This window comes from Vicugna pacos, chromosome 12 (genome assembly GCF_048564905.1).
Source record: "Vicugna pacos chromosome 12, VicPac4, whole genome shotgun sequence".
NCBI classification, from domain to species: domain Eukaryota; kingdom Metazoa; phylum Chordata; class Mammalia; order Artiodactyla; family Camelidae; genus Vicugna; species Vicugna pacos.
Window position 1 is genome coordinate 19,551,303 of NC_132998.1, and position 23,087 is coordinate 19,574,389.

At 36.0% G+C, this 23,087-nt stretch overlaps 1 protein-coding gene across 1 annotated transcript in view; it reads right to left on the reverse strand.

Moving 5' to 3' along the window:
* Positions 1-23,087, reverse strand: part of LRRK2 (leucine rich repeat kinase 2) — a 134,015-nt gene that overhangs the window by 91,382 nt on the left and 19,546 nt on the right. Inside the window, exons 8-14 of the mRNA XM_072972988.1 lie at positions 20,578-20,697; positions 19,950-20,092; positions 19,773-19,852; positions 18,343-18,449; positions 13,244-13,373; positions 10,677-10,801; positions 6,437-6,549 (exon numbers count right to left, since the gene is read on the reverse strand). Of these exons, the coding sequence (XP_072829089.1) occupies positions 6,437-6,549; positions 10,677-10,801; positions 13,244-13,373; positions 18,343-18,449; positions 19,773-19,852; positions 19,950-20,092; positions 20,578-20,697 (818 nt within the window). The remainder of the gene's footprint in view (positions 1-6,436; positions 6,550-10,676; positions 10,802-13,243; positions 13,374-18,342; positions 18,450-19,772; positions 19,853-19,949; positions 20,093-20,577; positions 20,698-23,087) is intronic.

The following is a 23,087-nucleotide window of genomic DNA, read 5'->3' on the forward strand; positions in this document are numbered from 1 at the left end:
CCCTCTTGCTCTAGTGTCATTCTCAGTGCTTGTAGTACACGGCTCTCAATGTTTCAACATTTATCTCCTTTATAATTAGATGGAGTTGGTTCATATTCCTAACCAGACCTAAATCTTAAATTGAGATGTCCTACAACAAGGATTAGAGATCCACTTCCGTGACATTAAAAATCAACACAAGTTGGTGACTGTAATTTGGAATCAATGATCAATGCTGGCCTTTCTAGTGCAAAACAAAGAATAAAATTTCTTTTATTCAAAGCAAAAAAAAAAAAAATCTCTTCTCTTCATGGATGGAATTTCATACACTACCATGGCTTCAAGTCACCATAACAATAAAAACCACCATAAGGCTGGTGCCAAAACCTACGTAGCATCTTCTATGTGCCAGACATTCTTTTAAGTGCCTGATATGTATCAACTCATTCAATCCTCACAAAACCCTTTGATTATAGATAATTACTATCCCGCTATTATTGAGGAAAAAGGTGAGACACAGAAAGCTTTGAGCAGGTAACTCAGAGCACAAGCTTAAACTCTACGAAGCTCTGAGCCCATGATTCTCTGTGCTGGACATCAGTATCTTAGACTCAGACGTTCGAAGTTAAACATTAATTATCTTCTCAAAAAAAGAAAACTGAGATTGTCTTTCTGAACTTTCTGTTTAATTAATAATACAAGCAACCCTGCCTCCTAGGCAGGGCCAGCTTCAGGGGTGCACATTATGCAGTCACACAGGTCTCTGGTTTAATGCTCTGCTCCCACCACCTTGAAACTTTTCATAATTTTTAGACAAGGGGTCCCGTGTTCTCATCTTGTAATGAGTCCCACAAGTTAAGCAGCTGATCTTACTCCCAAGCTCAAAATGCATCCATAGGCTTATGTTTTATGCTAAAAATTAAGTCAAATTAATATTGATAAAGTACCTGCCCTTGTCTTAATGTCATCACCTCTAACAAGTTTCTACTCAGGTACTGGCACTGCTAGCTTGAACTCCCCCAATCGTTATTTCAAGTGCAGTTGGATAAGGACAAATGACTAGCAACAGGAAATCTCTTATTTGTCCATGCAAAAAGAGAATGCAGAGTATCACATTAGTGCATGGGATGGAGCTCAAATAAACTCTTCGATGTCTGACAGTTTCATAAATTTGAAAAAATACCTACATACACACATATACGTATATGTGTGTGATATTTACAAGCCTACAACAAAATTTCTTTCATTTATCAAATGTTCTCTCTTGAAAACAGTGATTTATTGTATTGCTATTCAAATAGGGATTAGAATTAATTGACTGGCAAGTGTTGTCCACAAGAAATCTTTGAAAGTGCCCACAGAAGGACAATTAGAAACCACCTATTAGCTATGCTCCAGGATTTTCCAAGTTTTTATGAAGAATACATAAATAATTAAAATAGTTTCTCTAATGAATGAGCTTGCCAGCTCAAGGGGAAAATGCCCACACCAGGTTCCTTCCTCACTGCCAACTAAGTTGATTGCAATTCAGAAAAAACTTCCAGAAAAAAAAGAAGAAAAACAGATTGAATGTATAGCTAAAAAGAAGAGACCATAATCCAGAACTAACACTGAGATAACATCCGAACAAAGTGGATTTCAAGAAAAGAATCTTTTGGGCACCCAGGTGAAAATATCAGGTCATTTAAAAATGAGAAAAGAATCAAGCTGGTCTCAGACTTCTCCACTAAAACCTTCAGCCCTAGGAGACCGTGAAATGCCGACAAAGTTTTCAGAGACAGAAAATAAAACCCCAATACTTTGCAACCAACCAAACTGTTTCTCCAAGAGTCCAAATGTAGAAAACAGCAACAACAACAAAATGTTCAGGAAGTGAATTTTTTTTTTTTAAAACAAACTCGGGTAACTAAATGAATGGGAAAACTCTAATAAAGGACTTTGCAGTGAACACAGAATCCACGTGACTCTAGGAACAAGGTGAAAACAAACTCACTAAGTAGGGTTATAGAGCTGAATGTAAATATTTTAAACCTTGTCAACGCAGAACTAATTTATTTAACAAAACTTGGTGAGAAAACAGGTAGAAATAGTGGAAAACAGTGTGACTACTTCGGTTTTCTCATCTTTTATAGTCAGAGGTCAAAAGATACTTTTAAATCTAATAGTAGTAACATTAACTAGCATTTATTGGCTGCATCCTATGTGCCAGGCATTGTACTGAGTACATGGCATGAATAATCTCATAAAATTCTTCATAAGAACCCTAAGTGGAAAGCCCTTTATTATCTCCATTTTTATAGACAATGAAACCAAGACTTTAAATAACTTGTCCAGAATACGTTAGTCAGTAGGTGGTTAAGGCCAGATTTAAACCTAAGTATCCTGATTCCAGGGCCCAAACAATACAGAATCAGAAAACGTTGTACAGTTAAAGCTATATAAGAGTAAACTCTATATAGTCTGCTTTAATTGAGTGATACAAGGGAGGGAGAAGACATAAAGTAGGTGGAAATATACTAATTTCATCAAAAAGCATGCATAGTATGCTAACATATATGAGGGGAGAAAATGAGGACGTGGGTGATACATTCAGATTCATGGAAAATTGGAGATAATTTCATGGCAACACATTAGGAATTGCATCTAGTTGTTTTTAATCCCTACACAGAACTACATAATTTGGAAGTAATTTAACTTATTTAATTAGGACTTATTGATAAGGACTGTATTGTCAGGACAGACTAAATTAAGCTGCAGTAACAACTTCAGAATTTCACAGGCTGGAAAGAGGAAAAGGTTCCATTCTTGCTCATGTTTCATGTACGTTACAGGTCAGGAGGGGGCCCTGAGCACAGTCACTCCGGGACATCCGCTAATGCAGCAGCCACCATCTCAGTCGCCTCAGGTCACAGTGCCTAACCAGCAATTAAACGTGTGGTCCCCAAATGACAAACGTGACCTCTACTTAACAATCCCTTGGCCAAAACCAGTCACGTGATGCAATCTAACTACAAAAGGGACAGTAAATATGATCCCAGGATCACCAGAAGGCAGAGAACTGAAAAAAACCTGGCAAACAACACTAATGATTACCACGCAAAAATTTAGTTCATTACCACATTTTTCTTACTGCAAATGATGCCACAATAAACATTCTTACCTTAAAAAATAACTGTGTACGTGTACAGGTATATTACAAATTCTGACAGTGGAACGGCAGTCAGAAAGCATGTTCATTTTCATTCAGAGAGAGAGAACCGAATTTCCTCCAGCGAGGTTCTTCCCTTTTTAGTTTACATTTCCTTAGTAATGATTATGCTTGAGAACCTCTTCATATGTTTATACGCCAAATTCGTTTTTACTTTCAAATCTCATCCACACGAGATTTAATCTTTAAACGAGTAGGGTTAATATGCAGCTTCCTTTGCGTTCTCCAAACGGCCAGAGAATTAGTTGTTCCAAACACAAGTTACTGAGCAATCTCTTCCCCCCACCAGGGGCTGGGAAGCAGCACACAGGAATCTGAACATTTGCATTTGAGTCTATTTCCTGAATCACCATTATCCCTGGGGACACTGATCCACCTCCTCCAGGGTCAGTGTTACACCACTGTAATCACTCAAGCTTTATAATACATTTGATAATCCATTCGTTAGGCCATATTAATCAGCCTCTTTTTTCAAAATTCTCCTGGTTAGTCATGTATATTAAGAATTTAATTAATTTTCCTCAAAATTTCATACTAGCTTATCTAGTTCCAGAAAATACTATCGCTATTTTTGTTAATGGTTCATAAATATAGATCAATTTTCATGTTTTAAAAATCATTTCATCAAAACAGAATATATGTATTTTTCCTGTTTTCACCTTTCTTTGTACTCTCAGTTGAGTTCCATAGTTTTCTTTAGAGTAGTTTTGTATACTTTTATTTATTTTACTCTTAGGTAACTCCTTTTTTGCTTGTTTGGTTTTTGTTTTGTTTGGTAGGGGGAGGTAATTAGGTTTACTTATTCATATGTATTTAATGGAGGGAGTGGGGATTGAACCCAGGACTTCGGGCGTGCTAAGCATGCGCTCTACCACTGAGCTATACACCCTCCCCGCTTCTAGGTAACCTCTTTTTGTTGCTGTTGCTGTTGTTGCTTTTGCAAATGGGCTCTTTCTTTCACTATATATTATTTACAATTGCAATAAATATCTTCAGTATTTAAACTGAGTATATTTTGCTTTAAGGTTTTAGAGATGCACACAAGCTCTTTGATTTGTGTCCAGTTAATCAGAAGACTGGTTTGACTTCAGAAATTACCCAGATGAAGACAGCCACAGTGTCACTGCATACAAAGCGCAGATGTGACCAAAATGCTGAGAGCCCTATTTTCTATTTTGTTCTCGAGACAACCCTGGGCAAACAGATCTCTCTGGAACAGGTGACTCAAAGGTTTCATGTGTGGAAAAGCTAAAAGAATCAAGCATAAATGGAATGTCAATATTTCAGACAGATTTAACTTCAGCCTGAGTGTTACTGGAATTTTACATATGCATATAAAATCAATCCAAACATTGATTCACTTTAATAAATACTCTTCATAGTCTTTGAAATCTTAGTTAAGTCTCAAATTCTATCTTATTTGGAATTCCGCTCTCCAAGAACAGACTTGATTTAATGGTAATTCATTTCATTGTGTCTGCAGTCTTTGGACCTAAAATCTCGGATGCCTTGTAACATTTATTCAGAGTGAGACACGCAATGACAGAATTTTAGAGCTAAAAAAAATACTTACATTCAGAGCAATTTTTCTCAACCACGGTGAAAGATGAGGGGAATTGCACAGGGGAGAGTTTTTAAAATAAAACATTGTCCCTCTTGTTTCCCCATGACCTTAACTCCCTGACCCCAAATGAAATCACTGTTTAGTGAGATGCTGTGTCATTATTCAGGTGTGGCATTGGGAAAAAAAAAAAAAAAAGGAAGGGATAGGGAAGTCTCCACCACTTCTCCTGAGATTATGTAGCAAAAGAAAGTAAGACCCGGGAGCAGGGTGATTTTCTTGGCATCACAGGATGGAGGGCAGCAAGCACAGCCCTTCTGCCCTGACTCTGGACTCCTTCCACTCTATCAAGCTCATACTCAGCAACTTCAGGAAAGATGGGATAACCAGAGCCACAGTCATCCACAGGCTTTTCTGTGTCTCTTCTTTCTCACTCACACACACACCATAAATGAAATCAACTATTTTCCTAAAGTAAAGTTCATAAAGCTAGTGCACTTCATAATTGCTGAGAACAGAAAAACCTCATGCATTTGCTATGTTTTACGGATGGCTGTTACTCCCGCTGCCAGACTATGAGGGCAGAAGGGTACAAAGCATATTCATGTTTGTCTTCCCTGTGCCGAACACCGTTCCTTCCATATACTTAACTTTCACCAAGTACTCCTGGAATTAAATTCAACCCATTGCTATACTCAAGAATCGTATTAAGGTTTGAGCACAAGGGACTCAAATATATCACAGACAATTACATTATAAAGTTCCGTTTAAATTGAATTTTTGAAGGCGATCTCTCTCTGCAGGCTACTCTAATTAATTCATGACATTTTTCCAAGTGGACTAAATCACAAGGAGTCATTTCCATTATCTACTTTGACTACTCTCTCCCTATCAAGAAAACAGTAACCCTAATCATTCTTTACATCTTCACTCATATCTTTTTTTTTAATAGACTTTATTCTTTTGGAGCAGTTTCAGGTTCACAACAGAACTGAGCAGAAAATACCGAGAGATCGTACATAGAAAGAACCAAGTCATTTTATGTTAAACTTCCAAGCCATCTTAATTCCATCAGTACCTTTTGCACTGTACAATATGAATGTGAGTCTCCTCTTTCTCCCTTTTCATGCTTCATGCGAGTATTGATTCACTAATTGCCTTATTTCAAATATACGTAGACACGTGAACAGCTACAGACGAGGAGAGGCAACGCTCACTGAGCCAGTTCAGAGGTTATCTCTGAGGAGAGCAAGGAAAGCAAGCGGAGAATCAAACAAGACTTTCAGGTTGTGCCCCGTGCTTCTTTATGGACTGAACCTTGAAGCCTGGGACCAGAAAAGAAAGACAAGCAGCCGGGAGCACAGACAGAGAAAACAGCTGCCCGTGGTTCCCGAGATCCCCCGTGAGGCTCAGCTGCACATCTGGAGTTCTCTTTCTGATGGAGCAGGCTGCAGTGGATGTATGTTACCCATAAATCAAGAGAACCTGCCTAAGCCTTCTCTTAGCTGGCACGGCACACCTCTTCGCCCCCTGCACCCCTATTGTCATCTTGTGTCTCTAAACATACAACCTCCTACTACCACAGTAACCAGAATAGGGAAAACTTCAGCTAAAAAGAGCCTCCCCACTTCCCTAGATTTCATACTCTTGTTAACAGTATAAAGGCAGAAAACGTAGATGCTACATACCCTGTTCACGGCCGCTAGGACCAGTTTGTGAATATCATTCCTGAAACAATGTTTTTTAACCATATTTAGCTTATGTTGATATTCACAGTCTTCCGTGGATTCTTCTGGGAGGTCTGCATGCAAAAATAAACACATAAATAAATGCTTTTCTCACAATGATCTAGGCTGAACAGATCGTCGCTTATTAGGAAAAATTAACCCAATATATATACACATACTTTTTCTAATCCATGGCTTCTTATCAAAGAAATAACAATTAGCTTTAGGAAATTTCTTGTTTTAAAACAGTTCATTACTGAATATAAAATAAGTAAGAATGTGTGTGGATGTTTACTGAATATAAAGTAGCAAGAAGTTACTAGGGTGGAGGAATTTTCTGTACAATCTCTTTTTTGTATGAATAGGCTCTACTTATACAAGAAGCCAGAAGATTTTTATACAACCATGGACAACTTGAGAAGAGCTCAAAGTTACTTGCACTACAACATAAAAAGGTCAGACATGAAACGTAGACATAAAAGAGCAGCTGGAATAACAATGAAAAGAAAAAGATTTTAGTTTCAGCATTATAATGCTAAAGAGTATTATTAAACATCCTCTAAGTTACAGGAAGTCAAGAAATACTGGCTATACAATAGAACATGTAAGTAAAATTATTATGAATAAACATTTCTAAAACCTAGGACTATATTAGTAATTATTAATAAACAATTTCTTACAACCTTTCATCTCAATAATTTGTATTAACACAAACTATAAATTGGCTGCATATAACTTTTCATTTTCTTAGCGAAAATTTGAGAATCAACTACATGTGGGGGATTTTGTTACATGCTGAGAATACCACAGTGAATAAGACAGGCCATGATTTCCACCCTCCCAGAACTTTCAATCCTCATTTTAAAATTTATTCAAACAGGTTCTGACAACCACTACAGCTGTGTGACCTTGGACAAGTCGAATTCTCAGTGGCTCATTTTCAGTGACCAAGGCCACATTCATTTCTAAAGCAGCCCATTATGACCATTAAAAGCAGTTCCATTGAGAAATAAAAACTTCATGCCACATGTAATGAGTCTTATTAAATGTCTTTCTTACATTAAGACCAAATGAACATTTTCGAGATTTCACCTCTGGTCTTTGTTGTATCTCTTGCGGGTCTACTATCCAGAATGGATATAATTTCCTTTCCACATAATAGGCCTTTAAATTGAATTACATGCAAGGCGGTTTGAAGGCAGGATCCATAACCTACTCATCTCCGGATACCCAGAGTTCTAAGCATAGCGCCTCAGATACAACAGCTGTTCAATACACACCTGTTGCACCAATGTGCCTTTACAAGGGCCTATTCTGATTCTGGCTGCATAGGGTGAAAATCTGGCTCCATTATTTAAGTTGTGACCTTAAAATCTCTGTATCTTATGCCTAAGTTTCATCAGCCAAAAAATGGGAGGTGGGGGTGGGGAAAGTACTATCTGCCTTACGGGCTGCTGCAAGAATTTTAAGTTCATATGCACAAAGTACTTTGAATAATGCCTGCCACATTTTTACTAAAAATAAATGAGTGGGTTTTAATAGCTTCCATAGCTTTCTAAGTCACCTCCTCTCCAGATTAAACAAATTCAGTTTTTCTCACTGTTCCTAAGGTTGTGGTTTTAGATTCATAATTACTTTCCTCTATACACTTTCCACTGTGCGTATGTCCCTCCCGAAAGAATACACAATTTCCTCTAGAACTGACACTAAGTCAAGAAAGAACCAGTCAAATGATATTTTATTAAAATTACTAGGTCTTTATTTTTACTTTATTAGAGCAACAGGCTCAATCACTTCAATAAGATATTGTTACAGAAAAGAGGAGGAAGTAAATTCTACCAGACTGAAAAAAAAGAGAGAGACCTAACACTAGTTGTAATACATGGTCCTGAACTGGCTATTAAATGATACAAATTTACTATACTGTATATCTTTGTTATAATTAAGATACTCTGAGTATGGTCTAGTTCAGAAATCAATACACATACATCTGGATATTTTATAAGTAACTATCTCAACTTAATGTCAAAACCAGAATCATCTTCAACCTCAAAACTACTAGGGTACCAATATTATAGTTACTCATTGATATACAGAATAGTATGACATAGTATGGTAAGGTACAGTAGGGTACACTTATACTGTGGTAGGGTATGGAATATTCTGGTGCAGTGTGGTAACGTGGTATGTTAGCATAGAGTGAAGTAGATGGTTAAGCGTTCACCTAACAGAGAAATGTATTTATATATTGATATGTTTATAAAATATGTCTACTAATATGTATTTCCATACATAAATTATCATCACAAAGTTAATAAATTATTTTCAAAGGCATATATTTAATATACTCATAAACATAATTATAAAAACATTTTATCATTTAAATACATCATTTCCTCTAAACTACTACTATAATGTCACTTCAAAGTTGAAGAACAATAAAAGAAAAGAAACACTACATTCAAAACTTGGTTTTGAACTAAGAGTATTATTTTATTAACTAAGACTCGATTATTAATGTCTTTTGTTTATCTTTAAAACTCAAATCCACTCTCAAAAGAGTAAGACTGACACCTTTAAGGCTAATCAAAAGGGTTTTGTTTTGTTTTGTTTTTTAAAATAGACAAAGTTCAAAAAACACAATATTTTTAAGCAAAATTATGTCTGTTAAATTATATCTCAAAAGTTGCCTGACAACTATGAATGGGGTATTGTGATTCAATTCAAAATATATTTGTTGAATAGCTACTTTTGTTCAAGTTACCAGGAGATTAAAAAAGAGACGACTGAAGAAAGCCATCATCTCCTTGAAAAAATGTGTACTTTTTACAGAGTATACTCTTATACTCAGAAACATAAAATATCAATATGATTACAGATAATGGTAGATTTAGAAAGATTTTATTTAATAAGGACCAAAAAATGGCTTCAAAAGAACTGGGAATTTTACAGAGCAAAAGGAGTAACAATAACATCCCTGACATTCAGGAGTCAGAGAAAGGGATGTCAAATGTGTCTCCTAAGCATCTCTCACATCCATCGTCTCTCCTCTGTTCCTGTGCTGGGCCCCCACCATGGCTCACCTGACCATCACAGCCTCCAGTCTACTCTTGTAGGAAGCTCTCCCCCGCCAATCCACCTCCACACCATGGTGTTATTGTTATAAATTGTAGATCTGGTTAGGACACTACAATTTTTAAGTGCTTTTACTAACTCTGAATTTACTTTCATTAAGAGAAGCACAAATTGTTCAGCGTTGTGTTCAAGGCCCTTCCCTCTCAGGCCTCTGCCTGTTCGTCCACATTTCACCCCCAGGCACCACTCTGCTACCACGTCACGCTTCAGCCACCCCTGACCACGTGCACTTTCTCTTTCTGCTTGACATGTCCTTCCTGCCAGGTCGGCCTTACTCACCCTTCAACGCCAAATACCACAATCTCTGACCTACTATTTTGAATAAATTATTTGTGCCTCCATCAATACATATCTCTATAATAGCTCCTCTTAACTGTCCGGTAATTAACTCTCTATCTGTCTACCTCTCAGCACCTATAAATAATACCGTCATATCTTCTTTCCATTTATCTTTCATACTTTTGCAGTCACCACAATGTTTAGAACATAAGAGGCACTTAATAAGTATATGTTGAATGAACAGAGAAGCAGATGCTTTAAATGGGCTTCGGAGGAAAAATAAGGTCATAACAGGTGTCAGCAGGGGGTAAACGTGGGAGGATGGAAGCCACTGAGGTTAATGAGTAAAAGACACATGGTTATATTTAAGACAGAGCAATTCAACTGCAGAGAGAAAGAAGGACTACAAAGAGGCAAGAGAGGAAGTGTGAAAATTAGTTAGCTGTTACTACAATTCAGACAGGGAAAAAAAACAAACTGAAAAATTTGGACTTGGTAATGGCAACAGAAACAGAAAAGAATTAGCAGAGCGGACACACTCCTTGGAAGGAAAGCTCCATGCTACACTGCAGTTATTTCTTCTTAAACCAATTATTGAGTTTTCTTATTAGATTTTCATGTAAATTAATCTGACTCTCCCTCTATTTTTATTTTTGGGCTTGTGGATTTGCATTTAGTTGGCAGAAACAGGTCCTTTAATTTCTGCCTAGGAAGTCTGATATTTCATGAAAAGTCAAAAAATCCATGGAAAATGACATTTCTTCCCACAATAAATTATGTAACTTACCTGGAACTATAAAATGTAAAATAGCTCGAAGTGCCTCCAGCTGCACTGATAACGATGTCTGATGACTTTTCATAACTGTTATTATTTTGGGGGCCACTGCTGCCATTGTATCCAGGGAGGTGTTACTGGAGATACAATATTGAAATGCTTATTAAAGGTACAACCTGGTTCCCATACAAACATCAACTTGAAACAAGTACCAGAAAACAGAACCATTCTATTTTATTAGAAAAGGCTATATGAATTCAGTAATCTGAGCATGCATAATTTAAATTATTACTTAGTTAAATCTTGACCTCAAGGAGTTAAATTCACAGTAAACGAATTCTTTTGTTTCCCAGAACTAACAACTTCCTTCAGATCTATATACATGGGTCATTGGCAACAACTTTGGAAAGAAGGTGTTATTATGTGCATTTTCCAGATAAAGAATTTGGGCCAAAAGAGCTTAAATATCAAGGTCCTATCACTAGAACATGACAGAGCCAGGGCTGGAACAGAACTCATCTGACCCCCAAGCCCAGGGCTGTTTACTGCAAATCAATCTGGCTCTCTTTAATTAACACCACTGGACTTCTTATATGGGATTCTTAATTGGTTTTATTTGCACTAAACTCTTGGTTTCCCTAAAGTATTTGAGCTATTTTTCTTTTACATATAAATAAATGCCACCAGAATAGATTTCACCAGGTCCTACAGACTTTAACAGAGGCAGCCCTTGCTTTACAAAGTGCCGTATCAACTAAAACTCGTGCAGTATCAGAAACATGTCCTCACTTCGAGTGGGTCTGTGGTCCCTGACATATGGTCCCTTTTTCCAATTTAAAGTCTCAGTTTAAACACATCTCCTCTTTGTAGTCTCTCCTTTAGTCACTGTAGTTGGGTTCACCAAGACACTATGATTTTACACATGCCTGCCATTGAATGATCACAATGTACTGTCATTAGCTGTGTACAAATTACTCTCCCCAACTAGACAAGGAGATCTGTAGGGGCAGGCATTGTCATAGCTAGCTCTGAATCCCCAGAACTGGTCATTCACACATTTTACATCTGAGGAAAGAGCTAGAGACATTAATTGCCCAGAATCTACAAAATCATAAACTGTAGGTCATTCCACTGTGTTTGTTCCTCATTTATAAAGGTTCGCACATTGCCAGGACCATAAAAACCACAGTTAAGATAAACTTTTCACTTAAATGTCAAGAGCAACATTTCAGTACGAGAAATGCAACTGAAAGACATAATATATAAAAACATCAATAGATAAGCTAGACTGATCTTGAAAACAATGGAACCCCATGTCTTGTAAGTAAGTCTAAACATGTGTGTGCGTGTGTGTGTGTGTGTGTGTGTGTGTATACATTTCTTTGTAGTATTTCTCTTTCATTACTGATAATAATTAATTGATTAGTTTTTACCATTGTCAATGTGTATGATAACGTGGATTTTGGAGTCAAGCATAACTAATTGGAAAACCAGATTTTCAACTATGTGTGAAGATTTGGAAAAGTAACATAGTTTGTCATACTATGTGCAATTCACTTATTTAATAATATTAATAATAATAGTTATGCTTTACTGAGTGCTTAAAATGTACTAGTCGTTATCCTAAGCTCTTTGTAAAAATTAGTTTATTTAATCCTCACATTATAAACTTACAACTTATGAGATTGTCATTACCCCTCTTCACCAATGAGGAATCTTAAATTTAGAGATCAAATACTTGGCTCCAATTAGTAGGAAACCAGGACACAAAAATCAGTTTTTACTGCAACATCTGTGTCATTTAGTTTTTCTTTCTACACAGGACAGTTTCCTAATGTAGCCTCTTTTTTGACTGAAATTTATTCAGACTATTCCACGGTGACCTCACTTTCTTTAGCCTGAATAAAGGGCAAAAAGGCACTGGACACACACCCTGCAGCAGACACTCTCTGTATGAAATTCAGTTTTAGTCTTTTAAACAAGTTTTTGAATAGGTTCCTTTCCACCCCATCCCCACACTACCGGCCAAGCCACCCCAAACCCACACCACCCGTCCCCAGACAAACAGTCGGTTCTCTTTGTGCCACAAACCAGATGTGTAATCTTATCATCTCTGGACACGGACTAGATGTGACTAAAAGCTTCCCCAGCTAAGGAATGAGAGCAGGAAGAGAAGACAAAGCTACTTCAAACAGAGGAATATTCATAAGTACTAAATGTGGAAAAAACAACAATTAGAAGCTGTATCTTGGTTTTATCTTTTATACCTTTCACATTCCATGATAAGTTGAAAAACTGCTTAAGGTTATGGGCCGTCTAAATGTTATTCTCAAAACACAGTCAACACCAAGCACAAAGCACAAAAGCAAACCTTCAAAGTAGTTCTATAATCTCAACCATCCCTTTCAATATGCAGATAAAATAAGTCAAAATTATCTCAATGACATGAGATTATATTGCAAAATGTTTCAATCCTCAAATGACTTATGTTTATGTTTTCTTAGAACAATGCTCAAAATACTGATATTCTGCCTAGTCCAATATTCCATATTCTACATAAGTTCATGAATATGTATTACCTTCCTTCAAAAAGATGATTTAGCATTTTACAGCCACTTTCAGCCACTTCAGGAGAATGTATATGCTTCTGCATTAATTCCAATACATTCAGATATATTCCTTTTGACAACAGGATTTTTCTGAAATTAACTACAAGATTTTTAAAAAGTTACTTGTAGAAATGAAAGCACATTTTCATAATCTTACAGTAAGACATATCCTATTAAGATAATCCAAATTCATAGAAAAGTATACGTACAACTACATATTTAATTTAAATTTCATTGACAACTTGAAGATCATTAATTTTTTTCTTTAAAATATGTACCATTTTCAATTTTTTCACACTTATTAACTATTTGTTGAGATCCTAGTGGTAAAGTTTTATTCACAGAGTAAACTGGTAGACTGTAATCCCCGTGCATGTGTAAGAAGTATTTTTGTAGATATACGTTCTTAAATGCCTTCCAAAGAAAGAAAGAAACTTAAATTTTAGTCTAGCATTTAAAACAACTGCACAAAATCACTGCACCTATTTCAGCTAAGACACATTAACAAGCTAGGAACAGGTTCTAGTTGTGTGTGGAGGTACTGGCCATCCTCTCAGCTTTTGGTGGATACAGGAAGTGGGGTGGGACCAGGGGCCGGAAACCAGGCTAGGTTGCCTTCAGTCTTGGGCCACCTTCTCCATTTACCCCAGTGGAAAATATAGATATACGTTAATTTATTGATGAAATGAAGTGAAAGAGATCATGAGTATTACGTAGTTAGCTAGTAAATGAGATAAGATGTGTAAAATATTTTATGATCTCTAAAGTGACTCCAGGATGTAATTTCTTCTCCATGGTCTACTAACTGATGGGATTTCTATTCTTAGTTTTCAAGTCTCAAATTGGGTTAACGTCCAGGACAGTGGTTGTTAAAGTGTGGTCTCTGGACCAGCAACATTGTTTGGGAACTTGTTAAAAATGTAAGTTCTGGGGCCCTATACGGACCTAACGAATCATAAACTCTGGAGTTGGGATCCAGCAATCTGTTTTAACAAGCCACGCAGGTCATTTCTGGTGCATGTTGAAGTGTCAGAACTGCTGGTCTAGAGTAACTTCTGTCTTTTGAAGTATCTCCTTGGTTAGCATTTAGCCATTTGGGGAGAAATTATTAATATTTCTGATGTGAAAAATAAACAACTTCTTCTTTATTAATTAATTAAATAATTAAAAAATGGTATTGGGGTAAAGTTGGTTTATAGCATTATGTAAGTTTCATGTGTACAACATTATACTTCTACTTTTGTATACACTTCAGTGTGCTTACCACCAAAATTTTAGTTTCCATCCTTCACTATACAGTTGATCTCCTTTACATTTTACCTCCCTGCTTCCTCTACCCTCTGGTAATCACTACTTGCTCTGTTTTTTTTTTTTTTTAATTAGTTTGTTCATTTATTTTGTTTTTTGTTTTTTATATTCCACATATGAGCGAAATCATACAGTATTTGTCTTTTTCCATCTGATGTATTTCATTTAGCATAATACTCTCAAAGTCCATCAATGTTGTTGCAAATGGGAAGATTTCATACTTTTTATGACTGAGTAGTATTCTATCACATATATATGCCACATCTTCCTTATGCATTCATCAGTTGTTGGATGCTTAGGTTGTTTCGGTATCTTGGCTATTATAAATAAAAAGCTTTTGCCCAGTAAAGGAAACTATTTTAAAAAAATGAGATGGTCACCTACTGAATGGGAGGAGATATTTGCAAATGATACATCTATTAAGGAGTTCATATCCAAAATATACAAAAAACTCATACAACTCCAAACCAAAAACACAAACAACAAAATTAAAATATGGACAGAGGACTTGAATAAAAATTTTTCAAAGAAGACTTAGGGATGGTCAACACACATATGAAAAGATGCTCAACATTACTAGTCATCAGGGAAGTGCAAATCGTAACTACAAAAACACCTCACATCTGTCAAAATGGCTATTATCAAAAAAAAAAAAAAAAAAACCAAAAACCCACGAAGAATAAATATTGGTGAGGACATGGAGAAAAGGGAACCCTCATGAACTTTGGTAGAAATGTAAATTGGTGCAGGCACTATGGAAAACAGTATGAAGGTTCCTCAGAAAATTAAAAATAGAACTACTATATGATCTAGCAATTCCACTCTGGGATATTTATCCAAAGAAAATAAAAACACTAATTCAGAAAGATAATATGCACCTCTATGCTCAATGCAGCATTATTAATAATAACCAAAATATGGAAGCAACCTAAGTGCCCAGTGATAGATAAATGGATAAAGATATGAGATATGTGTGTGTACATATATATACTCACATAATATGGAATATTACTGAGCCATGAAGAATGAAATCTTGCTATTTTCAGGGACATGATGGACCTAGGGGTTATGCTATGTGAAATAAGTCAGACCCAGAAAGACAAATATCATATGATTTCACTTATATGTGGAATCTAAAAAGCAGAAGAAATGAACAAACATAACAAAACAGAAACAGACTCATAGATACAGAGAACAAACTGGTGGTTGCCAGAGCAGAGGACAGCAGGGGTAACTGAAATAGGTGGGGGAAATTAAGAGGTACAAACTTCCAGTCACAAAATAAATGAGTCATAGGGATGAAATGAACAGCAAGGAAAACACAGTCTATACTAATGTAGTATCTTTGTATGGTGACTAGACTTATCATGGTGATCATTTTGTAATATCTAGAAACATCAAATCACTGTTATGTACCTGGAACTAACACAGTATTGTTGATCAATTATACTTCAAAAACAGACTCAGCAGAAGAGATCAGATTTCTGGTTTCTGGATTTGGGGGTGGTGGTAAAGATGGGAGGATGTGGGAAGAGGGGATCGGATAAAGGTGGTGAAAAGGTAAAACTTCAGTTATAAGATAAATATGTACTAGGAATGTAATGTACAACATGATTAATATAATTAACACTGCTGTATGTTCTATATGAAAGTTGTTAAGAGAGCAAATCCTAAAGTATTTTCATCACAAGGAAAACATTTTTTCTCTTTTATTTTCTACATGAGACAATGGATGTTCACAGAACTTACTTTACTAATCATTTCATGATGTATGTGGTTCAAATCATTATGCTATACACCTTAAACCTATACAATGCTTTATGCCAATTATATCTCAATAAAAATAGAAGGAAAAAAAGGACAAGAGATAAGCAGTATTTTAGAAAGTAAAAACTACACATCCTCCAACCAAAAAATACCACTGTCCTGCGCGGACAAGGACAGGCTTTCACTACCTCATCAGAGCAGGTGACATCTACCTGGCCATTTTAGGCAACTTACGCACTGAACCACCAGTTTAAAAAAGGAGCTGCTCTCCTGGTTGACATAACTGGTCCAATCACCAGGAGGCGACAGGTTGCTGCTACACAACGGTGGCAAGGAAGACAGTCTGAGAGCCAAGCTAATCTCTAGGAGTGTCTTGATACTTGCATCCCCAACAGTAAAAGTGAACTGGAAACTACAGCAACCAATAAAAGCAATATGACTGAGGGCTCAGAACTTTTGTAGATGAAGGTTTGGGTCTCTCCAGAACCAGGAGCGACTGAAGTTCTGACTGACAACATGAGAAATGTGGAATGAGGAGATGAAGGTGGAAACTGTAAGATACTATGAGCAACAATGGCCAACCATAACCTGGTGGCCAAGTAAAGAAATACAGGCACATTGGCTAGTCTCTCCCATGACTGTTACATACATAGGTCAATTTGTATAAAGTAATCGCTCTCTCTTAAAAAAAAAAAAAGCAACTTAAATCTCACAAAATCATTGGTTGGTTTGTTGGCAAAGCTAAGATTTCCAGGGAGCTAAGAGTTACAGCCCAACACAGTGTTGTTTGAACATGATAAGGGTTTATCTCCGCTTTCAGGTGCCTCACAAAAGAGCAGAAAAGCCCAGCGCTCATTTTCAGGAGTGAGATCCCCATCCAGGTCTCTGCACAACAGAGGAAGGGAGACTCAAGAGCAGTTTCCCTTTCTGCCACCAACCCACCCTGATTCATTATCCTGTCTGTCTCTGCTCTTGCCAGACCAAGCCTTTTATGACGCCTTTTCAGTGCCATCAGAGGGGTGAGGTACGAAAGGGGGAAAATGACGAAGTGATTTTTCCTTTTGATTTGAGTTAAATAATCGTATAAAGAAACATGCATGTGGAGATTTCTTTATTCTTTTCGCTCCACCCAGGTTCTCCACTAAACGCTGGGGCTAACACTGGTCTCTTTCTCAAGCTTGCAGTATTTTTCTCTATTTTTCTCCCTCCAAAAATATCTTTCAAGAGCTGCCAAGTCCCAATGCCTTTATGATGAGTTTTCTCCCAAGATTTCCTGGCAATATTTCCTGTTTATTTATGGGGCAGGAATCAGAGCAGCCTGAGCCTTAATTTCAAATCTCAAGAGTTCTTCCAAAGTTTTAACAATTGTTCTCTTCTTTATAATGCAACGCTGTAAGAGTTACATGTAAAGGACTATTTTTTTTAATTTTACAATGGGCAATTTTAGCAGATCTTATAATGATGACTGTCTCTCCACCCACTGAATTTCTAAGAAAATAGCAGGAACAGTGTATAAAGGAAAATGGGGGGAAAAGGTGACCATTCAGCAATTATTATTCATACTAAAAACATCTTACTAGACACAAGCTAAAAGTCCATTAACAAAAAATTGGTTCATAAAACAGGATACAGGCATACACTGGGAAACTACACAGCTATTAAAAATGATAACGTGAGAATTTACATTTACCAACGCACACACAAAAAGAGAAATGTAAAGATTTGGTTATAAAAGATTGTAACATGATCCCATTTCTCAAAAAAATATAGAATATATTGTATATGTCATGTGTGAGTACATATATAGAAGTGCAGAAGAAAAACATCAAAATGTTTACTTTCTTCCTGATCTTTTACCTATATATCAATATATCTATATATCAGATGTATATATTAACATATTTGAATTTTTTACAATGTATTACTTTTGCGATTTAAAAAATACCAAAAAAAATGCGTTTCTTTTTATTAAAAAAAAATGGAGTACCTCTTACCATTTTGTTCTAACAGAGTCGACAACGCATTTGCAGATGCCTGGAAGACTTCTTTTGAAGAAGAATGCATCAGCATGGACAGCATCACTTCCCTGTGAGCCGGGAACCTGTCACAGATTCAACCACAATATTGATAGCAATCATTTTAACAATTAGCTCAAATAGTCACTTACTGCTATCTAATCTCTCTAACAACAAATAAGGGCATACAAACAATATTTTATGCCACCCCTACCTACGAGAGAGAATTATAGTTAAACAGTTTTATATTTAAAAGTTAGATGCAAATCCACTAAATACTAATAAACTAGGACTTCTGTTTCTTCAAAGCAGATAATAACAGAGGGGGAAAAAAGACTCAGCAGATACATGAATAGGTGCTAACAGTTCACAGATTAAGTGAAAAAAAAAGATGATGGAATCAAGAAAGGAAAAATTTTAAAAAATAAAGCAGCAAAGTAAATTTTTTAAATGTAGAGCATCGGTATGTTTTAACGATGTATTTATTTTAACAATCTCCTATGGATTTTGAGGAATTAGTGTGCTATGAACTGAAACTTATAAACTAAAACATGAACCAGTCTTACTCTAATTTCTTTAAAAGACTGCACAAAGTGGGTTAGAATGCTGGTTTAACATATATTTTCCAAAAATTACTGTTTCCTTTCAAAATGGAGACATTTAAATAAATAGCCTCTGTGTCATTAATTCCCTTCTGGCTGGTGGTGGATCATTACACAAACAGGCTGTCAGGATTTCAGAATATTACTATTTGAGTTTACAAGATAAGTCATTCAAATTTTAAAATCCAGAGGGTATGCAGAGCAAACAGTGAAAATATAAGGGATTGCTGATGGACGTGAAACAAATCTGATTACACACAAAACTCCTGGTTACAGTGTGTACCCTTGGGAGAGAGGGCTGGTTCAAATGGTACTCCCACAGAAAGCATCCTCAGGGGCTGACAGCTACAAATGACCCTCTCAACACTGCCACAACAAGTGGGGACCACTGCAGGTTTCTACCCACAGCCAACTCCTCAGAATGACAACCACTGGCTAGAAACCATGGCAGAGAGGTCACAGATAGCTCTGCCATTTCCATCACTTGAGATTAATTAATATGGCATTTTTAAACAATCAGCCAGGAAGTTGCAAGGTTCTTTCTTGATGACTCATAATTTACTGAATGACTCCTGATTCTAAATCTTTCAGTAATGAATCCCAAACACATCACCTTTGTTTTAATAACTACTGAAGGCAATGGGATCGACATATTACAGACTCACGGCTATTTTGTGGCAATACTTAAAACGTAAATGCCTACGTCAAAATTATTTCTAACAATGAAGCTGCAGTTACGATATCTCATGTGGACTGACTGAAAACATAAACTGAAATTTCCTATCATACAAAATCAAAACTACTGACTGGCCATCTTCATCTCCAATCTTCTCGTGTAAACTGTTTTGATACATGAGGAGATTGTTCAGGGCCCAGCATGCGGCCTCCTGGATTAGGGGAGGAAAAAAAGAACGCTGTCAAAAAAATAAATTATTGAACAAATAATTCTGAACACCTCTGAAATTTACAAAAATGAGTCCAAACCTGCACATGCTTGTTCTTTCTGTGCCATGTTAATGCTTTGTAACAGGCTTCCAGCCAAAACAACTTTTCTTCTTCTTCCTCCTCCTCATTCTCCTGATGCTCATTCTTTTCCTCTAAGTCTTGATTTAAGAAAATGGTCTCAGCTTGAAAAATAACGTCAACATATGATTTTCTTACAGTTTGAGCGGCTAACTGTAAGTCCATGTTTTGAAACATTCTCAACAGAGTGCTATATTCTTTGGTAGTGGGTTTGGTTAGTTAAATAACTTTGTTAATATATTTCACACTTCATAACAGCTCTCCCCTCTAGATAAATTATCAAATGAGGAAGAGGGTATCAAACAAAACTAATAGATGAGAGGAAGATTAATTATGAAGATTGACTGCCCAATAATACAGCTAAATCAAGGATGCATTTATTGAAGTCTGAACGGAGAAGGGTGTACTTACTACAACTGTTATTTCCCTTGAAAGTATCCTCTATTGGGAAATGAGTTACATGAGGACAGAGAAGGCATTTAAGGCTTCCTTCTCTACGAATGACTTGTTATAATGTTATCTTGTTATAAAGTTAACATTCAAGATCAAACGCATCTGTAAGAATTTCCTTCTTAGTAAAGCTACTTACTGAGGAGCGCCAAACAGCTGAGTGCCGCGATCTGTAAGTCTGCGTTCTTTGAATATCGCTGCACGGCTTTTACCACGAACTCATGCACCTCATTTAACACCAGGATATTAAAAAAATTACCTGAAAGTTAAGTGAGATATTAGTGGAATTCTCATCCATGGAATTTAAATTACCTTTACATAACAGTTTATTTAAGTCTCTCTCTCTTTCTCTCTCTCTATATATATATGTAAAACATTTAAGTCAATGAATTTGAGCAGTGATGACTATTCTTAATGATATTAAAACATATTTACTTTAAGTAAAATAGCTCAATAGGATTGTATAAAGTATTGAAAATTTATTTCATGCAGTCATTCAATTATCTTGCTTAGACATATATATATGCTTGGGTGGTATTAACTTTGTGTTCTCTGATTCCCTCTCATGTAGTCATCATACAAAACAAAGTGTCTGTTACATATGGCACTACAATATTTAGTATACGTAACACCTTAAATTTCCTGCCTTCTAAAACATGGGGGGAGAGCTCTCCCTTTAATGAAGCTCTCTCTTCATTAAATGCTTTTGCTGAAACATTCTTCTTTCACTTAAAGAATATTGTTCAGAAAACTCACTGGCACTTGATTTTGTCTATGATAATCTTAAAATAAAAATAAGAGACTATGCCACTACCTATAAACCATCACAGGAAGAAGTCCCACACATTTTTACACTTGTTCTAATCATTATACAAAAGCCTAAATCCTTCCAAGGAAAGGATTTGTAAATGATAGTTCACAAATATGTGTCTCCTTCCACCCAGTTCTCCGTAACTAATAGTCACCAAGCTTCCTTCCAGGAGTAAGAATGGAAATGCTGTACATGTAGTTCAATGATCCCTGAGACACACAGCCAGAACTGAAAAAGATCCTAGACCATGAAAACCCTAATTATTAGTCAATGGCTTCAAAATCAAGACAGTTCAATGAGGCACAGCTCTTGGTTATCAACGCCTCCCTATGTTCGCGCCTCCCCCGACACTCACTCATTAAGCAGACATTTACTCCCCAGCCCTTAGTGGTCTCTAACATTGAGAGGCATTTCAAAAAAAGTTCTTTTCCACTTTTACCAGCTTATCTAAACGTAGGCTGTCTCACCGTCTTTTCCTTACTATTATGCCCATTGCACTGCCAACAGCTGCTCTACCACTGATCAACTGGGTGACTCCAGGCAAAACCAGTAAGACTGGCCTTATCTTATATTCAGATAATATACGTGAAAATACATGGTAAAAGGCCTTTAAATGTATTAACCTCATAATTATATTATATAATTTGATAAAATGCTAAATACATATTTATTGACTTTGGGTTTTCATTTTAATTATGAGGAGGAAGTTAAAAGTTTTATCCAGTTTCTTTGAAACAATAATGGGGACAATAAATTCTCTAGTCACTAAAAAAAAAAAAAATCCTTATTGAAAGATCCATTTGATGGCTTTTGTTTTCAAAAAAAAAGTTACAGAACAATATCAAACTTATAAATAATATGACAGTTTAATGTGGTTTATTTAATTTCAGCAGTATAGTATCAATCATTCTTAAAGTGCTATTATAGACCTAATTTGATAGTCAAGTACCATTTCCTAATCATGACAGTTAAAAACCACTTCTTCCTTTGACTCACTTAAGGGATTAAGGTAAACTCACAGCCTGAATATAAATTATGCAAGTTATAACTTGACAGCTGTAAACTGCAGAACATGAAACAGAGAACTGCATATCAGTGTGCTACATTATTAGCTAGATTTAGGAAATCACCTTCGGAATTATGTTAAAACATTCTCAGATATTAGCTAGCTTGCACAACTTTGTCCTTCTTCATGAAACTATCAGGAAAAGAAATAAACTAGTAAAAGGCTACAACATTTTAAAAGAAATGCTTTGTTTTGTTCAGGGATGCAGAAATCTGGATTCTCAGCCTGTTTTCACACCTCCCTGACAACATGATCTTGGGTAATATACACAGACCTGCTGTAACAGGTCCTCATCTGCACATACTGAGTTAATAACAATATCACATCTCCCAGGATTGTTTCAAGGATCAAAATAAATAAATTATATATATATGTGAAACTTACGAAACTACTTTAGAAACTATGAAAGAAATGTACAAATATTAAGACATTATTTTCATCTCTCCATAGTTTTGGTCATATGATAAGCATTCAGTAAATGTTTACCATGGAAAGAAACAAACTGAAATTGTGCATGCAAATTACAATTCAATTTACAAAAAAATTCATTTTAACCAAAACTACCTAGGAACATTCCTAATGCTAAAATCAACGGCAGAATTATACAAATTCTGAATTATGTAGGAAATATAGTCATATTTCTAGAAGTGAAACTATAAGTTACTACAATAAAATCTTAAAAATGAGTTTTTTCAAATGAATTATGATGTTTTTTCCCAAGGTGGTAATGATGAAAAGTTGAATGTCTATTATAATAATCCTGATTTTGCAC